A 26,584-nucleotide genomic window follows, 5' to 3' on the forward strand; every position below is an offset into this window, starting at 1 on the left:
TTGTCATCTTCTCCTGGTCTCAGGGTGTCAACTGGGGGCCTCAACCCCCCCCCCCCCCCCCAATAGTCGTTAGACAAAATGGGAGAGCAGCAGCAGCAGCCTTCGGCGGGTCTACGCGCTGGAGCTGGCCGCTGGACTTCACGGACATCGGTAACAACGCGTCTACGCTGCAACTGTACCCGTCTACGACTTCACTTCTTAATTAATCATGAATGTAACCCCCCCCTCCTCGTCCATGCGCCGCGCCCCACCCGCACGGAGCGGCCCCATCCAGCGACGGGACCGCCTTCACACTAAGCGTTTGTGCCCACTTGGGGGCGGTGGTGGGGTGTATGGGGGCTATCGGCCGCCAAAGCGGCGCCCCCTCATCGACACACGCATCGACAGACATCGCCGGACAGCATGTCAACTAACTGGGGTTGCCTGATTGCCTCCGCCTCCTAATCCAGCTGCGCCACAAAGGCACAAACGCTTACACCACACCTCATTACCCGCCAACGGCCATCTTAAACCTCGTGCTTCTTCCTTGATCCCACAAACACGCACAATACCCTCTACATACACCACGAGCGCCCATACAGCCTCATCGAGATGCATAAACCGCTCACCCCGCTCCTCTCGACTGCTCATCGATATAGATCCATTTATAAAAGCTGTTGAGTACTAACCCAAAACCAGCGGTTACGTACGTATAACGTTCCGTGCCATGTATGTGTTACCCGCCATGGGTTGACACCGACGCCCGATGCTCCATTTCGGAACCCTCAACCGGTCCTTGAGCGTTGACCAGTCCAAAACGGGAGCACATTCCATCTGTATGCATGGAAACACACTGCGAAGGCCCGAATGAAGGTTGAGCGTGCCACTATGTACGGTATGTATTGTACCACAGTTCGCGCGCTATGTAAAGAAACACCTCACCATCCCAGCACCCCACGCCCTCCCCCGTGGTGAGACCCGCTGCCTAGTTGCCAGTGTTGTCGGCGACACGAGGAGGCACCTGCGTTGCACAACGAAGTAGTTTATCCATTAGCGTAGTGATCAAGGTTCAAAGGAATGGCAGCGTGCCAACAGCTGCAATGGCTTGCTTGAAGCTTATCCGCCTCACCTTCGTGCCCTGCCACGAGCCGCGCTCCGTGTTCGGTTTGCTGCTGGGGTTCTTGCCACATGCACCGCATTTGATCAGCGACTTCATTTTGCCTGCGACACAAGACACATGGGCACACAGGCATTCAGGTACGAAAGCAGAGGCTGCCAGCAGCGGCTTCGATGGAGCGCGGCCGGCTACGCACGTGCAGGCGCTCAGTTCCCACAACTGCGCGCCTTCCACCCTGGCTGGCTCGCACCTTCAAACTCCCCGTGCAAGCATGCCGCACAGTACCTGCATGGCGTGTATGCGACACGGTTGGATGCACAAAAGCTCAGGGGCGACTCCTGTGACATATGCGGCCTGAGAAAGCTCCACATTCGCGGTCCTTCAGCAGCTGCGCCCGTGTATGCAAGAGCCAGATTCTAGAGCCATGCGACATGTGAACAAGACATCGAGGCCACACGCCAACCGATAATTGCTAGTGTGCAAGCACTCGCTTACCGTTTTCCACAATGCAGACATTTAAGGTTCGTGCTGGGGCCCTCGGACATGCAATAGAACTTGCACATGGTGGCGCTGATATCTTGGCAAAGACGTGTTCTCTATATGGTCTACGACTTGTGTATTGCGCCCTTAAATAAGTGTATGAAGACAGTCTTGAAGTGGCCTTCCCTTCCTCCCTGCAACCCCATGTTCGGGTCTGCTTCCATGTCAGTATCCACGACCCAAATGCGGCGGCAAACCCGTCGTCGCACACAAGCTCCGATTTAAACCTCATTGTGCTCATTCGTCGATGGTGTGTATGAGTTATCGCCGCGTCTGGCACGCTTTGAAGGAACACGGGCGACATCGGCCCCGGTCTCCCTCGCAGTGCGATCAAGCCCGCATGCCGCCATGCACGGCGCGCCTTCAAATTGTGGGGCTCTCCACGGACCCGGCTGAACCAAGCTTCCGCACTTCCCCGCAGTTCACTGCTCGCACCACCTCTTGAGCCTTGGCCGCTGCAACACGTCCATTGTATGAGTCGGCCACCGATTGGCCGCTCACACCACCACCCTCCATTCCCTGACACACCCTACACCGTTCTTCTTCCATGCTATCTCCTCAGTCATAAAACCACCAACGCCAAACACTGCTACCCCTGACCGCAGCCGTGACTGCAACTGACACGCTCAAGCCCCCTGCACCCCTGCCGCCGCTGCCACCGGCCACGGGGCTTGCCGTACGCCGTATCCCCATCCTGCCTTCATTCCCTTCTGGCGATGCCGCTCGCACCCCTGCCGCAGTGGCCGCCTGCTGCCCCTCCTCCTCCTCCTCCCCTCCCCCTGCTCCTCGCCCCCTGCTCCTCCCCATGCTCCTCGCCCTGCTCCTCACCCCCTGCTACTGCGCCTGCAGGCGGTGCAGCTTGGCCAGCAGGTCCAGGCACTCGGCGATGAAGCCCACCAGGCCGCGCGCGCGGTCCAGCTCCAGCACACTGATGCGCTCCAGCTGCTGCTGGGCCTCGGTCATCCTGCATGACAGCAGCACACAGGAAGGCCATACCTCGGTCATAGTGTGTGTGTATGTGTATGTGTGTGTATGTGTATGTGTATTGAGAAACTGGTAGGGTGTGGTAGGTGTGGTTGGAGTGGTGAGAGGTGGCTGGGTGAGGAAGGGAGGGCCTAGAGCAGAAGGGGTAGGCAACGCCATATGAGGCGGGCGGCGACTGCATGACCCAAATGAAGCACAGCGCAAGCACACACACATACACATCTCACACACTGTCTTTGCACTTTGTTCTCCTTGTGTTCTTTGACACACACACACACACACACACACACACACACACACACACACACACACACACACACACACACACACAGCTTGTACCTACCTCTTTCTCTTTCTTTCACTACTAACTCTTTCTTGGGGCTGGGGCTGGGCTGGGCTGTGTGTCTTAGTTTTTGTCCTGCCTCGCCGCCCTCGCCATTCCTCCTCGCCGCTGACACTGACCTGTGCTATCCTTCGCCTGTGCCTCAACGTTTCGCCCTTTGCTTGTAGGTGAGTTCGGCTACGATCAGCGGGCGGGCTATTCGGGTTAGGAGTGCCTGGGAACGTTGTTGGACACTCGCATGGGCTTGCACCCTTGGGATCGTGTGGACACTAATCCCCACCCAAGGTTAGGTAGATGGGCGTAACAGGTGCTTCGGGTAAGTATGGTCTCGGCTCGGCAGGTCGGTCGGCTGCGGTAAGTATACTCTGAAGGTAATCCGCGGCCGTAATTCTGCATCGCATACACTGTCCTACGCGTAATGTTTTCCTTGTGCTCTTTAACACACACACACACACCCTCACTCCCTCACTTGAGCGCGACGGTGCGGCTGACGGACAGGAGCATTGCGTTGCCGCCCACCGCCGGCGACTTGCCGCCGCTGCCGCTGCCGGCGCCCAGCCCCGCCGCGAAGTTGCCTCGAAGGTGTTGGCTGGGCTGGTGGCTGCCGGCGTGTGTGTGGGCGTTGGCGTGGGCACTGGCATTGGCGGCCGGGTGCTGCTGCGGGGGCTGCTGGTGCGGGTGCTGGGACGGCTGCAGGAGGCGAGAGGGCGCGCCCCCGACTAGGAAGGGCGCATCAACAGGGAACACCTGCGTTCACACACAGGCGCACATAAGTGCATATCGTCAGCGCAGGTGCGTGCGGAGTTACGCGTCGGCATGCGTCCAGGCAATATATCGGCATTGAGCATCACCATCGCTACCAGGCGGCAGCAATCTCGCTTGTCAGTACAGGCGCAGGTGACACATTCCATGGCCAGTTCCGAGCCGAAGGACACACGCCGACATCGGGCATTCTTATCGCTTTCAATCCGGCACACGATTCCGTGCAGCGTTGGCTGTTGTGCTTAGTACTACGACGCACACGCGGCTCCAAGGACTCACGGGTGGTGGCGAGGAGCCGCGTGAGCTGCTTTCATAGCCGCTGTACGCCACACCTGCGGCCGCACCCCCTGCTGCCGGTCCCACCCCTCCAAGAACGTCAGCGAGGAAGCCAGCCGCGCCACCCCCCGTGTGCACCGCCGCCGACGCCAGTGGTGCTGGCACTGCGGCGGCTGTGGCTGCCGGCGCCGCCTGCACCTGGTGGCGCGGCGAGCTTGTGCTGGTGCCGGCGGCGCTGTTGGGGCCGGCGGCGCTGTTGGGTTGCGCCGCATCGGGCACCCCTGCCGCCGCCGCGGCGGGGCTGGCCGCCGCGTGCGGCCGGCCGCCTTCCGCCGCTGCGGCAGGTGTCGTGTGCGGCTGATTTTGCGGCGGCGACAACTGCTCCAGCGGCTCCTGCTGCTGCGCGGGCGGCGGCGGCGACTGCTGCTGCTGCGGCGGCTGCTCGCCCTCCGGTACCACCCAGGCGTCACAGGCCACACAGAACATCTGCCGGGTGGCCTTGGAGCGCACCAGCACCGTGCAGCACCGCGGGCAGTACTTATCCAGCAGCGCCCAGCCCTGCGGTGTGCAAAGCGGGAGGGGGAGGGTCCACCGAGCACGTCGTCAGCACCGCCCTGGCCCTGCCGCTGTGGACACGGGCAGCCCGCTAAAACCCCCGGTCCGCGCACGCAGCACCGCATAAGAGCAACACCAGCCATACCACGTCACGTGCGCAACCATCCCCATCCGGACCACCACGCCGCGCACACTTGCGTCTCCATGCGCACACGCTTTAAGCGCTCATGTTCACAAGCGCCACAACGCCGGCAACAGCTTCCCGCGCAGCCCAGCGCACTGTGGGGTTGGTCTTGGCAACCTGACCAGCACCTGACACCAGACTCCAAACCCACCTGCAGCATCTTGGACGACAACAAGTCCGCCACATCTACTTCCGCCTGCTGCTGCTGCTGCTTGCGGCCGCTGCCCGCAGAAGCCGCCGTGGCACCAGCAGTAGCAACAGCCGCCCCAGCCGCTTTACTGTCCGGGGCAGAAGCGTTGGCGGCGCTGCTAAAGGGCCCAAGCCGCGGATCCGCCCGGGGGTCGTAGTCCGCCCCCTCCTCCTCCTCCTCCTTGTCCTCGTCCCCGCTATGCCCCACCCCGTTCGGCGCCGCGACCTGCGCCCCCTCTGCGCCATGCAAGGCTGGCTCCCCCCGCCGCCCGCCATGAGCGCCGCCGTTGGACTGCGCTGAGCCTGCTGCCACTCCTGCCGATTGACCGACACGCCCGCTGGTGCTGGCGCTGCCCCCGGCCCCTGAATCGCCGGCAGCGTCCTCGCCGCCAGCGCTGCCAATTGGCCGCAGCCCCTGCGTGACAGCGGCCGGATTGTGGCCATACGTCAAATGACGGCGTTATGGCGTATGCGCAACGTGTGAGCTGCATGGGTGTCCGCGTGGCCACTGGCCACGCGTGTGCAGGGCAAACCCATCCCCCCCCCCCCCCGCCCATCACGCGCCCGTGGGCGTACCCGCGCCGCTGGAAACCTAAGCTGCCCAGGCGCCCACCTGGCCATCCGGGACGTAGGTAGTGCTGCAGTTGACGCACAGCCGCTCCTGCGAGTCACGCGCCTTCATAAGCGGCACCTGCGAGAGGCCGGGGGAGCGCGTCCGCGCAGCGGGATTCATAAGTTCGCAGGGTCAACTTCGCAGTACACCAACGCCATGTCGGACGCCGCGCGCCGAACTGCTGCAGTGGTTCAGCGCGCGGCGTCAGGCACACCAAATCGCTCGCCCAAAGCGCCGCCGGGGTTTTGTGTCATCGCGCAGCGCAAGTCCGGGACTGAACTCCGCAGCAGTGAATTGCACATCACCTGTCGCAGGTCGCTTACCTGGCAATCCGGGCAATTATCCGCGAGCATGGCCCAGCCCTTTAGGAGCAACTCGCCAAGTCGCTTGCTGGTTGTCGTCTTCACCGATGGCATGATTGCCCAGTTTGTTTGTTGCTACGAGACTTGATTTACAAAGCTCAATTTTAGTAAGTTTGTGCGAGACTGCCTACACGCAACTGGGACTCAGAAAGCCCGCTAACTTTGCTTTGCTGTCATGTTTGCCCTCGCTGACAGCTGCTTGCAGGCTAATTAGGATAGTTTGTGTGTGTAACCGAATAGCGGGCGCCATGCACTCTCGCCGACACTTTCACGACCGAAGACTGTTAGGACGCGCGGATCGCCGTGTCCCCGCGCTTCGGCTTGCTTGACCAAGCACTGTAGTTATGACGGCGGTTAGAATTCGCATTGGTCATCCCATTACTTGCAGGACTTGGCCTTCTAGGTTGGGCCGACACTTCGACATCCTAAGCTGGATGGTCCCAGACACATAACCCGCAGCAATGCTGCTGCTGGCAGCCCTCGCGGCAATCTGCCGCTGCGTTGACACGCTCGCATCTGAGTCATTGCCGCAAGCACATACAGCAATACCAGCCATGGTGCCGCGCTCGGCCGTGGTGCTGAACGCGTACCTGCCGGGCCTCGTGCCAGCCGCGTGCGAGGGGGCTTCAGCGGTGCTGCCCCTGCCGATTCCGCATCATCGCACACACACAACACACACTGAGAGGGCTTGGCAGCAAGCGCCTTCTGGGGAGCGGCAAGATGGCGGCGAGGAGCGGTCTGCAGAAATTGCCGATGGCCAACGGGCACACACGCTCCTGGTGGGCAGTTCCGCCTCCTCTGCATGGCGGCGGCGGCGGCGGCAGCTGCAGCAGTTGTACCTGGGTCCCCGGGTGCTGGACATAAACTCCATATCCTGGTAAGTGCCGCACCGTTGGTGATGGGGCCAGGATGCATGCATGGATGTGTGGGAGCTGGTGCACGCGAACAGTAAGGCTGGGGGGCGCGGGGGAGGAGGTGCAAGTGCCTGGCTGCAGCACAGCGCGGCGGCACGGCGTGCGATACCGTACCTCGCAGTCTCGCACTCATCTCGTGACCACCTAACACCCACTCCCCCGCACAACCTTCCATACATCTATCCCTGCGCCTCTCCCCTGTCCCACACCAGCCCACCTACACACGACACGCCTCCCACTCCCACTCCCAGACACTGCCCTGCCCCACACCACCCGCCACAGGTACGCCGCCACGCCCGCCGGCTCCGCCTCCGCCACCCTGGCTGGCGACTCCAAGTTCCGACTGGCCGCCGACGGCACACTCAACTGGGGCGGCGGCTTCTCCACAGGCCAGGTGCGCGGCGCGGCTGGGACCGGGCGCGGTGCGGCCGAGCAGCGCACCGCTGCCAGCTGCAGGGAGTTCCCTGCTGTGCCGTGAACGCCCCGAAACCCACCTATGGACACCCAAACCGCATGGCCAACACGTGCTGTGCTGCGCTGCGCTGTGCTGCGCGGTGTGCTGCGCTGCCGCCGCCAGGCTATGGCGGTGAACCCCAGCCAGGGCCGCTGGGCCTCTCAGCTGCTGGGCGGCCCCGGCGGCCAGTCGCGGCCGGCTGCCTCCACCGCGGCCTACGTGGTGGTGCCACAGTTCCTGCGTGAGTACGGCAACAGGCAGCCCTCCGGTGGATTCCTGGGAATTGTGGGGAGCCGGCGCGGAGGCGCGCAGTGAAAGGGGTGGCCGGCATGCGATGCCGTGGCACTGAGTGTTGGCGGCGGCGGAAGCCATGCAGCGTGGTAGCAGCGCCCGCACGGTTGGTCACATGTCCCGTTTTGCCTCCCTGGCTAGTTCCTCCCATCCATGTCCCCTGCGGCCCTGCCTCCTCACCCCCCTGCCTCAACCAGCCCCCAGTCCACGCTCTCCTCCTCGCTCGATTGCATTGGGTTCGGTCTAGTTTGGGCTGGTATCTACACACACACACCCGCCCGCTCCTCTCCTCCTCAGAGTGCTGCTCGCTGTTCCCCAGCCGCGGCTACTTCCTGAGTGAGGCCGCCACGGGCGCGTCCGGCGCCTCGGCCGCGGGCGGCTACTACTGGGTGGGCGAGGTGGGCTACAACCCCCTCAGCAACAGCCTGGGCGTGTCCACCTCGCAGGTTGGTGGGCGGGCGTGTGTGTGTGTGAGAGAGAGAGAGAGAGAGAGAGAGAGAGAGAGAGAGAGAGAGAGAGAGAGAGAGAGAGAGAGAGAGAGAGAGAGAGAGAGAGAGAGAGAGGTGTTTGTGGAACAGGTATGTGTGTGCTGGGGCAGGTGTGGAGCCGGCTAGCGGCCAATGCCCTTGCGCCTTCTCTTAGCAGGAGTGCGTTGAGGCTGTCCGGCTTCTCATGTGTAGCTTGACCCATACCACTGGCGACCGCACGCAACGCGCGCAGGCCCAGGCGGCCACGTTTGACGGCCCCCACACTGGCCCTTTGGCCTCGCGCACGGTGGTGAGCCGCGGCGACCAGTCGCTGGGCTTTGCGGGCGTGGAGGCCATCGGACAGACCAATGCTGTCGTCAACTTCGCAGGTAGGTAGGCGTGGCGCGTGTGACACGTACAGGCTGCTGCCACTCATGCTGTCCGGCGCAAACTTGAACAGGGGCTACTTGCCCTGCCAAGACCCCATGCCGCACGTCTCCACAACGGGTGCAACCCCCGCCCGCGGATCCCTCCCCCCGCCAATCCGCCCGCTGCCCCTCCCCCCCGCCTCTCACTCTCACCGCCCGCCCGCCCTCTCCTGCTGCTGCAGACCCGCGTGTGGAGCAGTACGGCCAGGTCCTGGCCTACCCCTTCAACCTGCTGTCGCCATGGGACCCGCTCACGTGCACACAGGTGAGGGGCAGGAGGTTGGGCAGGAGGTTGGGTGGGAGGCGGGCTTGGGGTCGGGAGACAGGGGCCAGCGGGTGTGGGTGGGAGGAAGTGCCGCCGGGTGGTCACCGTCGGGAAGCGCACTGGCTGCCTCGCGCTTCATCCCTCCCCAAACCTGCGCGTTGCCGCTTTTACCCTAAACATTGTGCTTGATGATATTCATGTGCGTGTACAACACACACACACACACACACACACACACACACACACAACGCAACACACACACACGCGTGTGCGCTCGCCAGGTGCTGGTGTCGGGCACGGCCTCCACCGGCCTCAACCTGAACCAGCTCCTGAACCAGCAGCCGGGGCAGCGGCAGGGGCAGGGGCAGCAGGGCGGGACGGCAGCTGGGAACAGCAGCAGCAGCGGCGGCAACAGCACAAGCAGCCCGCCTGCCGACTCTCCAGACTCGGGAGTCCGGGGGCTCGTGCTGCCCTCCACGAAGATCCTGGAGCAAGATGGCGGCGCCAGCAGCAGCGGGGCGGGCAGTGGCATGGGCAGCGGCGGCAACAGCAGCAGTAGTGCTGCGGGTGACAACAGCAGCCGCACGCAGGCGCCTGTTGGGCTGGCGCCGTTCTGCGCCCAGTGGTTCAACCTGCAGGTGGGAGCTAGCGCGACTGCAAGCACCCGAATGACACTTGCGGTGCTGGACGGAGTGGACAGAGGAGCCGGTGTTTGGGAAGTGGGTTGGGGCGGCGGACTGCCACCGGTGGACTGTGCCGCGGGCTTGCAATCCCCCACATGCGCGCGCGAGCGTCATCACGCCACACAGGCCAGCGTTGCCGCAACTCACAGTCGCTCCCTCCTTACTTCCGGCTCATTCATTCCTTCGCTCGCCCACCTGCCAGACGCTGGACGCGCTGCGCTCCTTCCAGGCCGCTGCGGGCCCCGCCTTCAATAACGACTACCTGGACAACGGCGACTACGGCGGAGACTACGGCGGTGGCAGCGGTAGTGGTGGCGGCGGTAGCAGCGGTGGCGGTGGCAGTGCTGGCGATGGCGGTGGCGGGGGTAGTGGCGGGGGTAGTGGCAGCAGTGGCGGTGGCGGCGGCGTGACAGGCGGCGGTGCGGCGGCACCGGCGGCGAGCAGCGGGGGCGGCACTGGGCGGGGCAGTAGCAGTAGTGGTGCGCCTGGCGGCACAACCGGGCCTACACCGGCAGCAGCACCTGCTGTCACGGGGCCTGCAGGCTACCGCGACGCCACAGCAGTGACATCAGCGCCACAAGCGCCGCCGCCAGGTCCCGCCGCTGCAAACGATACTGCCGATGGCCCGCGTGTGCTGTTTGTGGGGGAGGCAGACCCCACCGTGGACGACTCGCCTGCTGTAGCAGGCGGCTCCGCCGCCTTACAGCGTTTTGCCGCCGGGCTGGGCGGCGCTGCTGCAGGGCAGCCGGCCGCCGCACCCGCAGCGACGACGCCTCTGCTTGATCGCCTCCGGACGGCCGCAGCAGCCTCGCCCACCGCACAGCTGCTGCCGCCAGCGATGAAACAGCTGCTGCTGGGTGCTCCGGGAGCGGCAGGGCTGCAGCAGGGGGCGGGCGTCGTCGGCCCACTGGCCGGCGCGTTTCGAGGCGCCGCCGCGAACGCCACCGCCCGCCAGCGCGGCGTGCTCAACACCAGCCTGGCACACACCAACGAGGCCTGGCAGCTGCGGGTGCAGGCGGCAGCACTGCGCGCCGAGGCGGTGGTGCGGGCGGTGGTGGCAGTAGCGGACGCCGCCTCGCCGCTGACGGCCGCGGTGCTACAGCTGGGCAACGCCGGCTACAGCCGGGCGGCGGCGCTGAGCAATGCGGGCGTGGACGCCGCCATCGCGGCGCTGTCGGCGGGGCTGCCGCCTGGCGTGGCGGAGGAGCTGAAGGCCAAGGCGGAGGCCACGGCGTCGCAGCTGGCGGCGGCGGCGGCAACGGGAGGGGCGGGAGGGCCGGGGGCAGGCACAGGGGTGATGACCAGCTCGGCGCCGCCAGGGTCTGGCGCGCCGGCATCATGAGGGGCTGTTGATTAGCGGTCACTGACGGTTCAGGATTTGAGGTCCGCGGCGAGCTGCGGTAGTGTTGCTGCGCATCAGTGTAAGGGGAACACCGCTCCCCACGACCCCACCGCATGCTGCTGGCAAAGTCGGCTCGGTACACTGTTGCGCCCCTTGCGAGTTGCCACGCCAAGGTTCGCCCTCTTCAGGGACCGGCAGGAGGCGCTGGTCAATAGCAACGCTTATACACGGTTTACTGCGGGTCCCTCGGGCCCCGTGGACATGTGCGGCCTACTGGTCGCCTACTGGGTGCAGCTGCGGGCTGTGTTAATGGCTTGATAACTTTCGGCTGGGCGCCGACCTCCGCCTTGTGCGGCTGAGAAGGTGAGCGGCGCTTGCGTTTGTGGTGTGCGTTTGCGGTACGTTTTTCGGGCTCTGGCTCTGTCCATGGCCGCCACCTTGCGACTTGTCACTATAGTACTTCCAGCCAGCTGCGCGCTCGTGCCTGACATCGCGAGGGGTGTCATCAGCCACGGAGTCTTTCAGGACCGCACATGTCTCAGCGCATCCTGCTGCGCAGCGCACCCGCCGCACACACTCACACACAGACCCTGCACCCAGGCTCACAAATACCGGGGCCCTGCCCGCCACTACTCCCCGCCTGCCCCTTGTTGCCCCTGCCCCTGCCCCTGCCCCTCCGCCGCCTGCTGCCGCTTGCCGCGCCCTGCCCGCGCCGCCGCCGCCGCGCCCGCGCCGATCTTCCTGAACACGCGCTGCAGGGTCTGCGCCGGCACCCGCACGCCCGCCACCAGGCCGTCCCGCCCCGCCACCAGCGCCTCCAGCACGCTGTCCTTGCCCGCCGCCAGGCCCTCCAGCAGCGCGTCGCCCAGCCGCTCCGCCGGCGCCTGCACCGCGCCCACCACGGCGCCCATGACCTCTGCCATCTTGGCCCCGGGCGTCAGGCCGTAGGCGCGGTCCAGGCAGCGCTGCAGCGCGCCCAGCCCCACGTCCGTCACCGTGCGCCCCGGCACGCGCGCCTGCAGCAGAGCCATCCACTCCGCGTAGGCGAACCGCCCCGGCCGCTCGCCCGCCGCCCGCACCACCTCGTCCGGCGGCACCAGCAGCAGCCCGTAGTAGCCGCGCGAGCGGTCCCACACACGCGACCGCTCGCCCGCCCGCGACTCCGGCTGCATCAGCAGCGCCGCCATCACGCCCGCCGACGGCCCCGTGCCCGATACGGGCGGCCACGCGGTAGCCGCGGCCGCGGCCGCTGCCGCGGCCTCCGCCGCTGACGCGGTGGCGGCGGCGCCTGCGGCGCCGCCCTTGCCGGCGCCGCCTGCCGCGGCCGCGTTGGCGGTGCCGGGCGCGATGGCGACGAGCGAGGTGAGCGGCGGCTGCATGACGGTGAGGGCGCGGATCATGCGCTCCACCCCCAGGCCGTTGATGTCGTGGATGGCTGCGGGGTGGCGGGGAGGTGCAAGCAGCAGGTGTGTATAGCGTATGTGTGAGTCGACTTGGGGCCTGCCAAGGACCTAGGAGGCTGCGGCAGGTGCGCAGGTGGGCCCGTCACGGCGGTCCCCGAACACGAAAGCGGGGATCGCGCCCAAGCCAAACAAGGCGGACCAAGAGGGAACCAGGACCCACCCGGCAGCAGCCACATCATGCCGCGAGCGGTGGCGGCGGCCAGCGGCCCGAACACGTAGGCCCTCTTGGCGGGCTGCAGGAAGGGCGCCAGCTCCTCGGAGGCGCGCAGACAGGTGCGCGTGAGCGAGCCCAGGCTGGCGGGCAACTGCACCAGGGGAGGTGGCGGTATGGAGGGATGTCAGGCGGACTGGCGCACGCGGACTGCCTCAACACCAACACGCTCCGGTGCACCCGCTCCCTTGTGGCCCGCGCACACGCCCGCCCGCCCCCCATCCCCCCTGCCCCCTGCCCCCCCGCACCTCGAGCGCCTCGTCCTCGTCCAGCAGGTGGCTGGCCGCCGCCACCGGGGCCAGGTGCGCGGCCACCAGCATCAGCGCCTCCAGCCGCAGCAGCCGCGAGCAGTGGCCAGACAGCGCCTTGTAGCTGCGCGGGTCAAAGCGGGAAGGAGAGCGGCTGGGCGCCATCTTACCAACCCGCCCCAGGTGTGGTTTCCCCGCAACCGTGCTCTCCCCTGCCACCCGCACCGAGCCGCCCCGTGCCGCCCCACGCCAGTCCCCACGCCGACGCACCTCTGCACCACTGGAAGCAGCAGCTCGGGCACCGAGCCGGCGCCGCTGCCCGCCGCCTCATCCTGCTGCTGCCGCCCTCGCGTGCGCTGCTTGCCCAGCCCGCGGCCGCCCGCCGCCCCCGCCGGCTGCTGCTGGGCTCCACCCGCCCCCGCCGCCCCCACCCCCGTCGCGGACAGGCGCACCACGGCCTCCGCCACGTAGTCCAGCGACTCGCTCAGCGCCGCCAGCTGAATGGCGCGGTCGGGCGAGCCTGCGGCAGCACGTGGTGGGGGCGCATGCAGGTGCCGATGCTGAGGTAACACGGGCAAGAGATGAGTATGTGACAGCCAGTGCTGCCCGGTCGGGCCGGGATACCGCGTCAATCAGCTCCAGACAAGCAGAGAGCTACGCCGCAAGCATGGCAGGGCCCCCACGACGGCCCCCCGCTTATCGCTTGCAACTGTCGCCTCTGCCTGTGCTCCGCTAGTTTGGTTGAGTTTGGTCTGGTATTTACAACACCCCCCCCCCCATACACAATAGACCCCAGGCGCTCCCCGCAGCACGCACCCTGCCCCAGCAACAGTCGCTCCGCGGGCTGCGGCCGCTCCCTCATGGCAAGGTAGTGCAGCTCCGCCTCCGCCGCGTCGCCGTCAGCGCCGAAGCCGGGCGCGGGGCCGCGGTGGCCGCCGCCACCTCCGGCGCCGGAGGACAGCGGCCGCAGCGACGCCGGCACCAGCAGCGGCCGCTCCTGCAATGCGTCGCGCCCGAGGAGGTTCATAGGCGGGCGCGCAGGAGGATTGGGATGCGTAGGCGGGCTACAGCGCGACACGGCGTAGGCGGGATGTTGCAGGTGCTGACGCGGGGGGGGGGGCGCACACGCACCTGTGTCCGGAGAGACACCACGAACGCCACCAGCTCGGTGGCCGACACGCCGCCGCCCGCCCCCGGGCCCGGGCCGGAGCCGGGCAGCGCGTAGGGCTGCGGCGCGAAGGCCACCGGCTCACGCAGCAGCAGTGCGTCCGTCTGCACACCGGCGCGGGCGCAGAGGGGTGCGTGCGCATGGGGCGTGCGTGCACAGACGGAGAGCGTAGTCGTGTCGTGCGGGCCGCACAGGGCCTCTGCCCATTGTAAATCAGGCGGCAGCAGCGGTCATCACGTACTTGTCCTCGGTCCCCGGCTCCCTCCTACGCCTGCTGTCTACATCGCTACACTTTTCTGTACCATCTTTGCAACCCCCTCCCACCTCCCCCCGCTCCCCCTGCTGCCTGCTGCCTCACCTCCCCGCCCTCTCACCTCTGCCGCCATGGCCAAGCACACGTCCGACCGGCCCACCAGGCGGACGGAGGGGCAGTCCGCCGACACCAGCCGGACCATGTGCTGCACACACATGAACGTGTGCACGGCATGCACGTTACGTGTGTTAAAAAGCACAAGGAAAACATTACGCGTAGGACAGTGTATGCGATGCAGAATTACGGCCGCGGATTATCTTCAGAGTATACTTACCGCAGCCGACCGAACTGCCGAGCCGAGACCATACTTACCCGAGTGTGTGTTAGAAAAAAACAACAAAACGAAGCCCGCCCGTGTGTCTGTGTGTGTGTGTGTGTGTGTGTGCGTGTGTGTGTGCGTGTGTGTCTGTGTATGTTGCGTAGTGTGTCGCAAAGACAGTGTATGCGATGCATGTGTGTGTGTATGTTTGTGTGTGTGTGTGTGTGTTAGAAAAAAACCACAAAACGAAGCCCGCCCAACCGGCGCCGGAGTTACTTCCGGATACCTACCGAATACCGAGCGTCGTGTTGCTGCGTCGACCCCGGTAGTCATACTTACCCGCGAAAAGCCTGTAACCCTCTCGGGCGATCGACGAACGATCTGACCCCGAGTGGGACCCATACCGTATGCATTGTATGCGCCGCGCCCTGGGCGCGCTACAACGTTTACCCAGCACGCCTAAGTCCCATATTCCCGCCCGCTGGTCATAGTCGAGCTCACCTACGGGCGACAGAGGAAGCGAGGGCAAAGGGCGGCAGCGCGGAAGTGTCACGGGCAGGCAAATGGCAAAGGCGACAAGTGGGGCGGCGTGCATCAAGCGACCTAGCTAACACGCAGTCTAAAGCCCGCCTATTAAGTATCACGCGACCCGGAGAAGAGGGCGAGCGAGTGACGGCAAGCAACCTTAACGGGGCCGGGGTTGCATGGGGGCGTGGCGGGCGGCGGTTGCAGAGTCGCAAGATGCTCTAGATGCAGGCTGGTATCACGCGGGTGGGTGTTTATGCGTCGCCGTGGGCTGGCGGGAGCTGGCCTCCCGCTCCCCGCTCCACGGCGGCACCGAGTCTAGGCATGTTCGTGTGTGTGTGTGTGTGTGTGTGTGTGTGTGTGTGTGTGTGTGTGTGTGTGTGTGTATGTGTGTGTGTGTGTGTGTGTTGTATTCGCAGGCGGGCAGGTGGGGGGCCAAGTCGGTCCAAGGAGTGAGCCACACACACACCAGCAGTCAGCCACAGACAGGGCACGTATCACATTCGCACACATTTGTACCACATTGCCCCCTGGCAGGCTTCCGCGCGGTGCTTGCCGCCGCCAGTCTGCACTTCCCCTCCTTGCCAGTCCAGCCTGCCGAAATGGCACCTGGCCCCTCCCCTTTTCCCCTCACCGCCTTTTCCCCTCACCCCCGCGCCCCCCCGGGATGGGGACTACCGTCGAATGCCGCTCCGTTGTCTAAGCATAGGCCACACTCTCCTCCTCGCTCTTTTGCATGCGTTCGGTTGTGTTTGGGCTGGTATCTACGGCCCCCCCCGCGTTGCTCACCGCGAAGGCGCCCAGCATGCGGTCCAGGATGCGCTCCGCCATGGCCAGGAAGGCGCCGGTGAAGGGCGGCAGCGCCGCGGCGCCGCCCACAAGCTCCCGCAGCACCCCCTCCAGGAACCGGGCCAGCGGCACCACCGCGCGGGGCGCCATGGCGGGAGGCGAGGCGGCGGCGGCGGCGGCTGAGGCGGCGGCGGCGGAGGAGGCGGACCCGTTGGCGGCGGCTGCGGCGGCGCCCTCCGCGGCGGCGTCGGCGGCGGCGCTGCGCTCTGCCAGGGAGGCGGCTGCGGCGGCGCTGAAGCCCACCTGGGGCCGGAACGCCTCCGCGTCGTCCAGCGCCGCGGTGCACCTGTGTGTTAAAGAGCACAAGGAAAACATTACGCGTAGGACAGTGTATGCGATGCAGAATTACGGCTGCACCTGTGTGTGTGTGTGTGTGTGTGTGTGTGTGTGTGTGTGTGCGCGCTACGTGTGCTGTTGTAGCGCTTGTACCCTGATGGCAAGCAAGTCGCTGAGTACAAACGCACACCTCCATAGCCATGGGGCTCAGCTGCGGGCCGACCCAGGGCCCCACCCGCATCCACACGCCCCGCATCCACGTGCCCCGCACCCGCACGCCCCGCACCACCCTGCCCCGCACGCCCCGCACCCACCTGCCCCGCAGCTCCACCCAGACCTGCGGCAGCAGCTGCTCCAGCGCCACCTCCTCAAGCCAGTGCTGCAGCCAGCTGCCCACCACCACGCCGCCCCCGGGCCCCGCCGCGCCCCCGCCGCCGCCGCCGCCCTTGCCGCCGCCCTCCCCCACCGCCGCCAGGTCGGGCGGCAGGCGCAGCAGCTCCTCTGCCCGCGCCACCAGCCGCACCGCGGGCAGGTACACCTGGGCCAGCAGGTACACGCTGCCGGGCCGCTCGCCCAGCGCGCGGGACACCAGCGGGCCGTAGCCTGCGCCGTCGCCGTCTGCGCCGCGCAGCACCATCCCGCCCCATATCTGCGCGTGTGCACACGGGCGGTCAGCGGCAGTGGTTGCATGGGGAGATGGACAGAGGAGCAGCAGGCGCCCCAAGCAGGAAGGGGAAGGGGGCTGTACGAGGTCTGCAGGCGGCGATTTGGGCCACCTGTTGCAGTGGCACCGCACCTGTGTGGAGTCGCCGGCCGCCAGCCCCGGCACCGTGATGTCGAAGCCGAACGTCAGCTTGCTGTTCAGGTTACGCCGAGGAGGCCGCTGAGCCGCCGCAGCAGCCGCCGCCGCGTGCTGCTGGTGCGGGTGCTGCTGCTGGCCGTGAGCCGCGGACGTGCCCGCCGCCGCTGTCCCGCGCCCGCTTGGGCCTTTGGAGGGCGATGGCTTGTTTGGCGCTGCGCAAAGATCAAGGGACGGCCGAGGCACGAGATGAGGCATTGCGGGGCACGAAGCCTGCATGCAATGCCCAGCTGTTGTGAAGCTCCCGCAAGTAGTCCAGCAACGGCAGTGTGCAGGCCCGGCAATGGGTTGTGGAGTGGCGGGTCCCCTCCCCTCTCCCCTCTGCAAGGTGCACGGTGCACAGTCGGGAAATGCCCACAGCGCTGATAGGGCCCACCCAGCCCCCAGTCCGTCACCCCACCTAGCCCCCAGGCCACCAACCCACCCAGTCCTCAGTCCACTTCCCCACCTAGCCCCTAGTCCCCCACCCCATCTAGCCCCCAGTCCCGCACCGCACCCAGCCCCCAGGCCAGCACCCCCGGCCCACCCACCCACCCGGCGGCATGGACAAGTTGCCTCCCAGCGCGTTCTCCGCAAAGTCGGCGGTGCGCTCCGCCAGAGCCGACAGCTGCTCCAGGAAGTGCACCGGGTTCAGGTCACTCAGCAGGCCGCGCACACCGCCCACCCGACCCCCGCCGCCGCCGCCGCCGCCCCCAGGCCCCTTGCCGTCACCGCCGCCGCCGGCGCCAACGCGCGCCGCGGCCGCGCCGGGCCTGCGGTGCGCGGCGGCGCCCGACTGCAGCACCTCGCCCAGCAGCTGCTGAAGCTCCTCCTGCAGGGGGTGCAGGCGGCGTGGCGCCGAGCTTGACAACACGACACGGGGCTGTCCCCTCCAGATGCAGCCGCACGACCACAGTTGCAGCCCCACGCTTAGCCTGCCCGCCCCCAGAGTGCCGCTCCGTTGTCAAAGCGAAGGCCACGCTCATCTCCTCTCCCTTTTTGCATCGGGTTCGGTTTAGTTTGGGCTGGCATCTACCCCCCCCCCGCCCCCGCTAGTCCACACCTGCCCCTTCACCCTCACCATCCTTCACAATCCCCTTCACACCCGCCCCACCTGCAGCGCGTCCCACATGCGTCCGTACTCCTCGCGCAGGTACGCCGCCCGCTCCCGCGCCGTCAGGCCGCCGCCGCCCGGGTTGCGGTTGCCGCGCCGAGACCTCGGCGAGCCGTCCCCCAGCGGCGGCCCCGCTATCCCCCCGCCGCCGCCGCCGCCCGCCGCCGCCACCCTCAGGCTGCCCAGCACGTCCAGCGCCGAGCTCTGAGTGGTGGCGGGCGCCGCCGCCAGCTCCGCCAGCACGTGTTGCATGCGGCCCAGGGCCTGAGGGGAGAGAAAAGAAAGGGGCCGGCGACACGTCTTCAGCGGGCGATGACGGTAACGGTAGAGGCTCGCTGGCTTAAGAGGAATCGGGCGAACTGGCGGCGGACTTCCCAGGACAGCAACACACAGAGAGAGACGGGGCCTGCGAGTTCCCTGGCGCCTCCGGTGCAGCCCGCACCTGCAGACACGCCCCCGCCACATGCATAACCAGCCGCTGCGCCAGCACCCGCACCACCGGGCTGAGCGACGCCGAGGAGGCGCCCAGACCCGAGCCCCCACCCGCGCCGCCGCCGCCGCCGTTCCCGCCGCCAGCGGGCGCCAGCAGCTCTCCGGCGATCAGGCCCAGCCCGCGCCCCTCCAGCCCCGACGCCGCCTGCGCGAGGAAGGCGTCTATACTCCTCCGTATGAGCTTCCGCATCTGCACGGCACGGCGGATTTGGTAAAGCGTTATACCTGTCAGGTACCTGTCGGGTCTGATACCTGCTGAAAGAGTGCCTGCTACTACTAATGCTGCAGAGTGCAGAGTTCACGCCAAGTCAGAGAGAAAAGCAAAAGGCCGGCGCGCACCTCGGATCGCGCCTGCCGCGCCACGAAGCTCTTGGCGTCCCCAACACCATCCACCTGCGCACGTGCGCCTGCGTGTCAGTGTGCTACACGCGACCTGCCGCCCACACGCCATGCGCAGGTTTGCAAGCCAAGCACCGGAAAGCGCGCATCCCTGGCCGCCGCCGGGCCCACCTGCGCCAGGCACGCCACCAGCTCCCGTGTGGTCACGTGCCGCATGGCGCCCTCGATGTCCACTGTGATGTCGCCCCCGCCCCCGCCCCCGCCCCCGCCCCCGCCCGTCACTGCGACCCCAGCACCAGCACCAGCACCGGGACCCTTGCCCGGCCCTGCAGCGCCGCGGCCACCGGCTGCTGCACCGGCGCCGCCCCCTGGCCCCGCCCCGTTGCCTGGCCCCGGCCCCGGCCCTGGCGGCAGCGCCCCCGCGGTCCCGAGCGACAGCGCGCCGCGCAGCTCCGTGGAGGCCGTGCGGCTGGACCGCAGCGTGTCCTGCGGGCAGTGACGTGCGGAGGCGGAGGCGGGTACATTCATGATTCTTTAAGCAGTGAAGGCGTAGGTAGGAACAGTAGTATAGAAGGGGGGCAGTGACAAGTGTTGCAGCCGGGCAGCGGGGCGTACGGGTGTAGGCATATGACGCGACCTGGGCAGTGGTGCCCTGTGCTACACTGCTCGCGGCCACCACAGCGAGCCCAAGAGCCTGCACGCTCGGACCAAGACGCAAGACCCACCGTCACCAGCTTGTAGGCCGGCTCCTGCCCCTTGCGCCGCCAGCCCGGCTGCGGCGCCGCCTCCTTGCCCGGCAACAACAGCATCCCGCCCGCCCGCCGCGTGCGAGCCGACTCCAGCGCCCCCAGCTTGGCTGCCAGATCAGCCGCCTTGCCGCCGCCCCCCGTGCCCGCGCCACTGCTGCCGCCAGCATCGCCGCCGCTGGGCGCAGAGGTGGAGGCCCGGGCGCCGCTGTAGATGCGCTGAGACAGCTCATCCACCATTTGGTCCTGCGTACGGCAGACGGGTTGGTGCGGTCAAGCAGCAAGCGGCGGCGCCGAGGACGAGCTGTCACAGGCCCTTGGCTGTGCACCACAAGGCCCTACCCAGGGCCATGCCAACGCCATTCTGCCGCCGCGGCATACGCAGCTGTCGGTTGTGCGCCCCCGCCCCCGCCCCCCGCCCCCGCCCCCTGCCGCCCGCCCCCGCCGCCCCATGCGACCCACCTGGATCCACCCTGCCAGCGTGACCATGTCGCTCCTCAGCTTGCGCAGCGCGCCCACCCGCCGCAGCTCCGCATGCGCCATCAGCGTGGCGCCCTCCAGCAGGCAGCTGACCGCGCGAGGCCAGTCCTGCGGCGAGCAGGGAACCAGGCGGCAGGGAACCAGGCCACTCGGCCGTCACTGCTTGTCACGCCGCGCCCGCTGCCAACGGCAAGCCGCGTGGCTACGCTACTCCCCAGCAGAGCCAACCCGCGCCCTGGGGCTCCACAGCCCCAGGGGGCCCCCGCCTGCCTCCCCGCATCCGCCTCACTGCCCGCTCCCACCTTCTCCGCCAGCGCTGTGTCCACGCGGCCCGGCACCTCCACCACGGTGCGAATGTCCGCCAGCAGCCGCAGCGACGACTCCAGAGACACCGTCTTGCGCCACTGCGTGTGTGGGTTGAAGGGGAAGGGGAAGAGGAGGCACAGGGCCGGGGCGGGTCGGGTCCACGGTGGGGCACTTGCACCGAGCTTTCCATGCAGTTCCCCATCCATGCCAGCCTACCAGCCAGCCAGCCTGCCCGCACAGTGCCGCTCACCCCTGCCTACATCCTGCAGCCTGCGACCACCCCCGCCCTCCGCCAGTCCGCCAGTCCTGGGCTCATGCGCACCTGCGTGCTCATGAAGCGCGAGTGCGCGCCCAGCTGCTTGGCGGCGTCCGCCAGCGAGTGCTTCATCGCGTCCACCTGCTCCTTGGACTCGGCGAACAGCGCCAGAATCTGTGAGTAGTTCTGGATGGAGCGCGCGAAGCCGGTGTGGTAGCCCTCCACCACCGCGTCCAGCTGCGCGCCCAGGCGCTCCGAGGTGTCGCGCAGCTGCGCGGCGCGGGCAGCCGGGCGGGGGTGGGGTTGAGGGGAGAGGGAGGGGTGGCGCAATGGCACGGCTTGCGGAGGAGCGGAGCTGGTGCTGCTGCGGACGTACGGGACTGGTGCACCTCAGAAGCCACCCGGTGGAAAACAGCCCCCCCCCAGCACTAGCGGCGACCTCCCCGGCCACTGTCCAGCGCCGGGGTACAGGCACACGCGCCAACTGCGCGCACCTCCTGCGTGAGCCCCTGCGGGTCCGCCGAGCTGAACACTTCCACGACATGTTTTAGCGGGTAGAAGCGTGGTTCCCGGTATTCAGACGGCACGGATTTGATTTCCTCGTCCACGGCCTCCCAGTCCACCACCGAGTCTGGCGGAGGCTGGACGGCCATGGTGTTGACCTCCGGCCTCGTGCAACCCCACCAGCTCCAGGCTCAGCCGATTTGTCATGCCCAGCATGAGCAACTAAATGGCTCAACTCGCATCATGCGAGAGCAGGCCTTCCCAAAGTTTAGGGCGCTAGCGATTGGAAGCGTATTTGTACAGGAGAACAAATAAATACCTATATACAGGTTTACTTCAAGCTTTTGCGTTGTCAAGGCGCATCAGAGAAAGAAGCTCGTGGAACGTTGTTGACAGCTGCAGGCTTCAGGCAGTAAGACTGGTCGAGTTGATGTGCAGTGATCAGCGCGTATCAAATTATTTACAATCCATAGGGAATGCTTCGGGTTCAGTAACGTCGGTCCAGCGGCTTGCATGAGTTTGCTCTCCCGCTCCTGAATTCGGGGGTGCTTGTCAATGGACGGTATCAAGATGTGATATGGTCTGGACTTGCAATGACAGCAGGAAGAGGTTTCGGTTGCAGTGTCCCGCTGGGTCTGCTGGGGCGCTGACGCCGCGCAGTTGCTCGGCGCGTCCAAGAGACGCACCCAATGAGCATGGGACTGCATATCGGCTTTGGGGGTGCAACGGGGCAGGCTCGTGGGCAAGCGCGGGCAGTGTAGAACCACCCGCAAGTGAGCCAGGATGGCTCGCCAAGACAGCGCGGCCCGCACGCAGCGAGCACCGGCAGCGAGCACCGGCAAGCACCGCTCGGCGGCAGCATCTAGGCAGCACAAGCGCTGGGGCCCACACGCAAGTCACTATGAGGTGCTGGGGCTGAAGTTTGGCGCAAGCGACGAAGACGTTCGCAAGGTAGGTGTGAGCGGGGTAGGGGCAGTGCTGGCCGGTCGCGCGCCCTCCTGCCCTGGGCCGCCCCCACCGGGTGACTTCAGTAGCCCGCTCTGGCTCTCTCCCGCACATGGACCATGTGCACCCTCCAACCGCCCCGCGCTCGGCTTGCCTGTCAGGCCTACCGCGAGGCGGCGCGCTGCCTGCACCCCGACAAGGGCGGCAGCGCGGAGGCCTTTGCGCGGCTGCAGGCGGCGTGGGAGACGCTGCGCGACCCGGGCCGCCGCGCCGCCTACGACGCCTGCGCGCACGACTACCGGCACCAGTACGTGCCGCAGGAGCGACAGAGGGTGAGCCTGCTGCGGTCAGGTGGCTCGGTCGGTCCTGGTTCATCAGGCGCATCGCAGCCACGGATCGCTGGCTGGGGAGGGGATATGGGGGCGGCTGGCTGTGTGCTGAGGCCTCTGTCAGCCGTGACTTGCATGTACGCTTGCTGCGCCGACCACCTGATCACCTACCTGGTCAGCTGGTCACCTGATCCCCTGGTCACCCGACTGCCTGCAGTCCAGCGGCGGCGAGGCAGCTCTGCTGGCGGAGCTGGCAGTAGCCGCGGCGAGGGCGGCAGCCTACGGAGCTGCAGCAGGCGGCGGCGGCGGAGGAGGAGGAGGAGGCAGTGCAGGTGCGGGCGCGGTGGTGGCGGGCTGCCAGCTGGTGGTGACGTGCGAGCTGTGCGGCCGGCCCGCCACCCGCGCCTGCTCGCTGTGCGGACTGGACTTCTGCAGCTTCTGCGCGCGGAGGCAGCACTGGAGGGTGAGGCCGTGGGGGGCTGTGCTAGCTGCTGGTGCAATCGTCCATCCTCCCGCCCCCCTCCCTACGCCCGATACCCTTTGTTTTCCAGGCCTAAGCCTCCCTGGTCCGCTGCCTCCACGTGCGGCTGCTCCTCCGATCCTCCCTGTCAGCAGGGTGTCCACGGGCTGCACTGGCCGGTGGTGCTGGCCAGTGGCTCGCTGGTGGAGGCGCTGGGGCGGCGCGAGCTGGAGGCCAAGAGGCTGGAGGACGACGCCAGGTGGGTGATGCGGCTGGGTGGGTAGGGCGGTGCGGCGGGTGGGTGGAGCCGTGCGTGTGCGGTGCAAGGAGAGCCCGAGCTACCTGTTGCCGTGCCTGCAGCTTCTGCGTCACGGCCTGGCGGAGCCATCCACTCCTCCGTGCCCACCAGCGCCAAACGCACACTGCTGGCCCCTCGTACCTCCCTCCGCTCATCTCTATCTATCTCGCACACACATATCACCAGGCTGCTGGCGGCTGACCCGCACCACCGCACCGAGACGCAGCTGCGAGAGCTCCGCGCCTTCAACGAGGCGGCGGCGCTGGCGGCGGCCCGACCCGGCCGAGAGGTGTGTGACTTGATTGGGCAACGCGGTGGCGCGGTGCACATAAGTACTTGGCTTGCTGCTTGAACCCTCCTAGATGCCAGGCCCCACTAAACCCAAGCCGCTTGCCCGCCTCTCCAGACGCGTCACGACCCGGCACTGGCCCGGCTGTACATGTGGACACAGACTCGCCGCCACGTGCTGCTGGCGGTGCACCTGCCCAACGGTACGGCGGCCCCATCCATGGGCGTAGCCGTCATGTGGGTATGAGCAGGGATTCCAACCACAACAGGGAGAGAGGGGCATGTCGGCTCAGCGGTTTGGGGGCGGCGCGAGGGTGCCAGGAGTAGTAGTGTGCCTAGCCAAGCCCTTGTCGCCACGCACCCTCACCTACTGGCGCCCATGTGTGCGGCCCAGGCCGGCACGACCTGGAGGTGGAGGCGGAGCTGGCGGCCGGCGGCGTGCTGCGGGTGGGCGTGGCGGGCGGCGGCGCGCCAGCGGTGCTGCGGGCGCTTGCGGAGTCGCTGGAGCCGGCAGCGCCTGTGGAGGTGCACAGGTGCGGTCTTGACACGGGAGTGTGGCGACAGTCGTGCTGGGGCGGCGACTGTGGCGATGAAGTGATATACTAGGATTGCTTTAGTGCCGGTCGGGATCCTTACTTGATAACGCGAGGCAGCCTTGCTGGGCATATAATGAAAGCCCGCTGGGCGCTCGCTGGCAATGCCGCCCCGCAGGACCGGTGATGGGCGCTTCGCAGTGCTGGTCCTGGCCAAGGCACTGCCGCCACACGCCCACGCCCACGCCTACACCCACACCACCACCGCCACCGCCGCATCCGCCGCACCACCTGCGACGCCTGAGCCCAGCACTGTGGACGTCTCAACCACCAGTCCTCCCGCGCTGCCGGCGCCGCCCGTGGCATGGCCCTGGGCCTCCGGAGGAGGCGGAAGCGGAGGCGCCCACCAGGGCTCGTCGTTGTCGCCAGCCTGGTGGAGGCGGCTGTTCGTGGGCGACAGTGACGGCGCACGCTGCTGCCTGCCACCGCCCTACACGCTGCACCAGGCTGCAGACGACGAGGCAAGCGCCACATGCCGTACGTGCCAGCTGCCTCGCCTTCCCCGCCCCACGTGTCTTGCCTCCTGAGTCCTGACGACGACCTGCCGACCGCTGACCTCTCCGTGCCTCCTGCGGTCCTGCCTGTCACTGCCGCCGCTGCAAACACGTACGGCTGCAGGTGGTGTTGGAGCTGCCGCTGCCCTGGTGGGTGGCGGCGGAGGACGTGGAGGTGCAGCTGGCCGACCCACGGGGCCTGAGCCTGGCGGTGCGGGGGCTGGGGCTGCAGCTGCACCGGACCTACTGGCTCAACAGGTGGACGGGCGGCCGCATGGGTGGGCTGCGGGTTGCAGGAACGAAGCGAAGGCGTGGAGGTCATACCCCGCCGCAGCAGAAGGCGGGGTGCATGGTGACGTGAGGGCGCTCCCTTTGACAAGACAAGGTGCTGGCGCTGCGCGCTGCCCCGCCGCCCACGTGCCGTCCACCCCAATGCCATCCCCCGCCCACATACAGCTCCGAGGCGGCCCGGCGGCCCGGCGAGTACTCCCCTGTGGTGCCCCAGGCCAGCTCGTGGTGCCTGGTGCCTGAGGAGGAGCCGCCGGCAGCATGTGCAGCGACGGCGGCGGGAGCGGGAGCGGGAGTAAGAGCGGGAGCAGGAGCCGGAGCGGGGGCAGGTGCAGGAGACGCGGCGGCGCCAGCTGCAGGCGGGCCGGCTGTATCGTTCGGTCTGCGGCGTGGCCGGCGGCAGCGGCAGCTGCTGGTGGTGACGCTGGCGCGGCCGCCGCCCACCCCCGAGGAGGTCATGTACAAGAAGGGCGAGTGGGGACGACGTGCCTGAGCACCGAGTAGGAGATAGACGTGGCGTGCATTAGGGAACATGTGCACAGTGCGGGTAAGATCACTGGATGGTTCACCTCCGCTTCTCTAACGTACGTAGTGACGTGTGCTGCTCCTGCAGGTCTGCGGCAGGACAACCGCCAAGCCGCTGGGCCCGGCGGCGGTGGGGTGGATGGCACGGGCCGGCGCGGCGAGCGGTTCTTCCTGGAGGACTGCGACCCGCTGGGGCTGGGCCACCTGCTGCAGGTGGGGCCAAGCCGTGGCGGCAGCTGTACGTGTCCGCGGCGGCCGCAGGAGCCTCGCTTAACTTGTGAATCGACAGGGCGCCATGTAACTTGCCACCTGTACCGCCCCGTCACATACCTCGTGATGACCGTTACCTACGTGTGTGTATGGCGCTGCAGGCCGCCAGCTTCCTGGTCGAGGGCGGGACCTGGGTGGTGCCGCCGCCCTGGCAACCCGAGGAGCCGCTGGTGAGTCAGTGACGGGTCATGGAGTGCGGTCGGCTGGTATGGGGGCAGGGGTTGGTTGTGCTACGGCGAGCACTGTGCGGGAGGCGGGGCGCCGTGGCCGGACCAGGCGGAGGTCTGCGTGTGGCTGTGCTGCTCAGGGCTCGATCGAGGCCGGGCGTGAGAGTGCGGGACACCAGCAGCAGGCAGCCCTGTGCTTCCCAGCAGGGCTCTTCCACATCGCAACCAGGCCCGTGGTGGCCCGTGTGGCCCGTTTGCCAGCGCTTTGGTGTGTCGTGTTGCGTTTGCCGCTCCTGTGGGCCACTCCCTGTGGTCCCTTCCCCCCATTCACAGGCGGGCCGTTGGGTAACTAAGGAGCATCAGCTGCCGGCGGCGGCGCGGGAGCACCTGAGCCGCATGCGTGCTGCCACTGCGTCCGCGCCACGGGCGAGGTCGTCCGAGGTATAGACAGAAGCCCCTGTCAGTGAGGCGGCTGGGGGCAGTCGCGCTGGCAAACATGAGGCGGCGTATGAGATCCTTGTCTGTGCGGCCTGAGACAGGTTTCGTTTGGACGGGGAGAGTCATCCTACAGAGTTGCAGATGTTCGGGTGCAAGGGCACTCTCGGCGGTGGCTTGCGCAGCATGCGGTACTGGCAGCACGGCAGCGGCCAGCATGTGAATGGGGGAGAGGTGTGGCCCCAGAAAGCTGCAAGCGCAGGGGAGAAGGCGCCCCAATTTGGATGGCACACCAAAGCGGTAGCAAAGCTGCATGGCCGCACTGGAGGCCTGGTGGCGTTACGAACGTGTGGCCTT

General features: G+C 67.2%; 5 protein-coding genes across 6 annotated transcripts; 2 read left to right on the plus strand and 3 right to left on the minus strand.

Annotated features, from left to right (window-relative positions):
• Position 1: 1 nt before the first annotated feature.
• CHLRE_01g002900v5 (uncharacterized protein) lies at positions 2–1,727 on the minus strand. Its single transcript, XM_043058133.1, has 4 exons — positions 1,592–1,727; positions 1,347–1,381; positions 1,109–1,200; positions 2–1,000 (listed from the first exon to the last, which is right to left on the minus strand). The coding sequence occupies exons 1-4, from the start codon at positions 1,657–1,659 to the stop codon at positions 965–967; spliced, it is 231 nt and encodes a 76-aa protein (XP_042928047.1). The 5' UTR covers positions 1,660–1,727; the 3' UTR covers positions 2–964.
• A 64-nt stretch (positions 1,728–1,791) lies between these two features.
• Positions 1,792–6,107, minus strand: CHLRE_01g002950v5 (uncharacterized protein). The gene is made up of 6 exons (XM_043058134.1): positions 5,866–6,107; positions 5,543–5,620; positions 4,892–5,344; positions 4,005–4,559; positions 3,433–3,710; positions 1,792–2,600 (listed from the first exon to the last, which is right to left on the minus strand). The coding sequence occupies exons 1-6, from the start codon at positions 5,893–5,895 to the stop codon at positions 2,471–2,473; spliced, it is 1,524 nt and encodes a 507-aa protein (XP_042928048.1). The 5' UTR covers positions 5,896–6,107; the 3' UTR covers positions 1,792–2,470.
• A 100-nt stretch (positions 6,108–6,207) lies between these two features.
• CHLRE_01g003000v5 (uncharacterized protein) lies at positions 6,208–10,843 on the plus strand. The gene is made up of 8 exons (XM_043058135.1): positions 6,208–6,781; positions 7,101–7,212; positions 7,396–7,513; positions 7,861–8,009; positions 8,284–8,419; positions 8,641–8,723; positions 9,005–9,361; positions 9,609–10,843. The coding sequence occupies exons 1-8, from the start codon at positions 6,459–6,461 to the stop codon at positions 10,746–10,748; spliced, it is 2,418 nt and encodes an 805-aa protein (XP_042928049.1). The 5' UTR covers positions 6,208–6,458; the 3' UTR covers positions 10,749–10,843.
• A 119-nt stretch (positions 10,844–10,962) lies between these two features.
• Positions 10,963–21,597, minus strand: CHLRE_01g003050v5 (uncharacterized protein). The gene is made up of 20 exons (XM_043058136.1): positions 21,126–21,597; positions 20,698–20,901; positions 20,372–20,473; positions 20,052–20,177; positions 19,569–19,835; positions 19,015–19,329; positions 18,844–18,897; positions 18,455–18,694; positions 18,013–18,276; positions 17,454–17,730; positions 16,857–17,074; positions 16,375–16,709; positions 15,725–16,070; positions 14,213–14,296; positions 13,802–13,942; positions 13,487–13,667; positions 12,941–13,190; positions 12,671–12,794; positions 12,372–12,516; positions 10,963–12,183 (listed from the first exon to the last, which is right to left on the minus strand). The coding sequence occupies exons 1-20, from the start codon at positions 21,282–21,284 to the stop codon at positions 11,378–11,380; spliced, it is 4,638 nt and encodes a 1,545-aa protein (XP_042928050.1). The 5' UTR covers positions 21,285–21,597; the 3' UTR covers positions 10,963–11,377.
• A 110-nt stretch (positions 21,598–21,707) lies between these two features.
• Positions 21,708–26,579, plus strand: CHLRE_01g003100v5 (uncharacterized protein). 2 transcript variants are annotated; one of them, XM_043058137.1, is made up of 14 exons: positions 21,708–22,086; positions 22,242–22,412; positions 22,627–22,741; positions 22,845–22,872; positions 22,961–23,128; positions 23,354–23,456; positions 23,574–23,658; positions 23,850–23,988; positions 24,167–24,509; positions 24,667–24,800; positions 24,999–25,300; positions 25,444–25,568; positions 25,727–25,795; positions 26,126–26,579. In XM_043058137.1, exons 1-14 carry the CDS (start codon positions 21,919–21,921, stop codon positions 26,237–26,239), a joined length of 2,064 nt encoding a protein of 687 aa, XP_042928051.1. In that variant the 5' UTR covers positions 21,708–21,918; the 3' UTR covers positions 26,240–26,579. The 2 variants fall into 2 exon arrangements, with proteins under 2 accessions (XP_042928051.1, XP_001700349.2); XM_001700297.2 differs by having other exon boundaries at positions 22,627–22,872; positions 23,025–23,128.
• The last annotated feature ends 5 nt before the right edge of the window (positions 26,580–26,584 follow it).

Source organism: Chlamydomonas reinhardtii, chromosome 1 (assembly GCF_000002595.2).
Source record: "Chlamydomonas reinhardtii strain CC-503 cw92 mt+ chromosome 1, whole genome shotgun sequence".
Classification (NCBI taxonomy): Eukaryota; Viridiplantae; Chlorophyta; class Chlorophyceae; order Chlamydomonadales; family Chlamydomonadaceae; genus Chlamydomonas; species Chlamydomonas reinhardtii.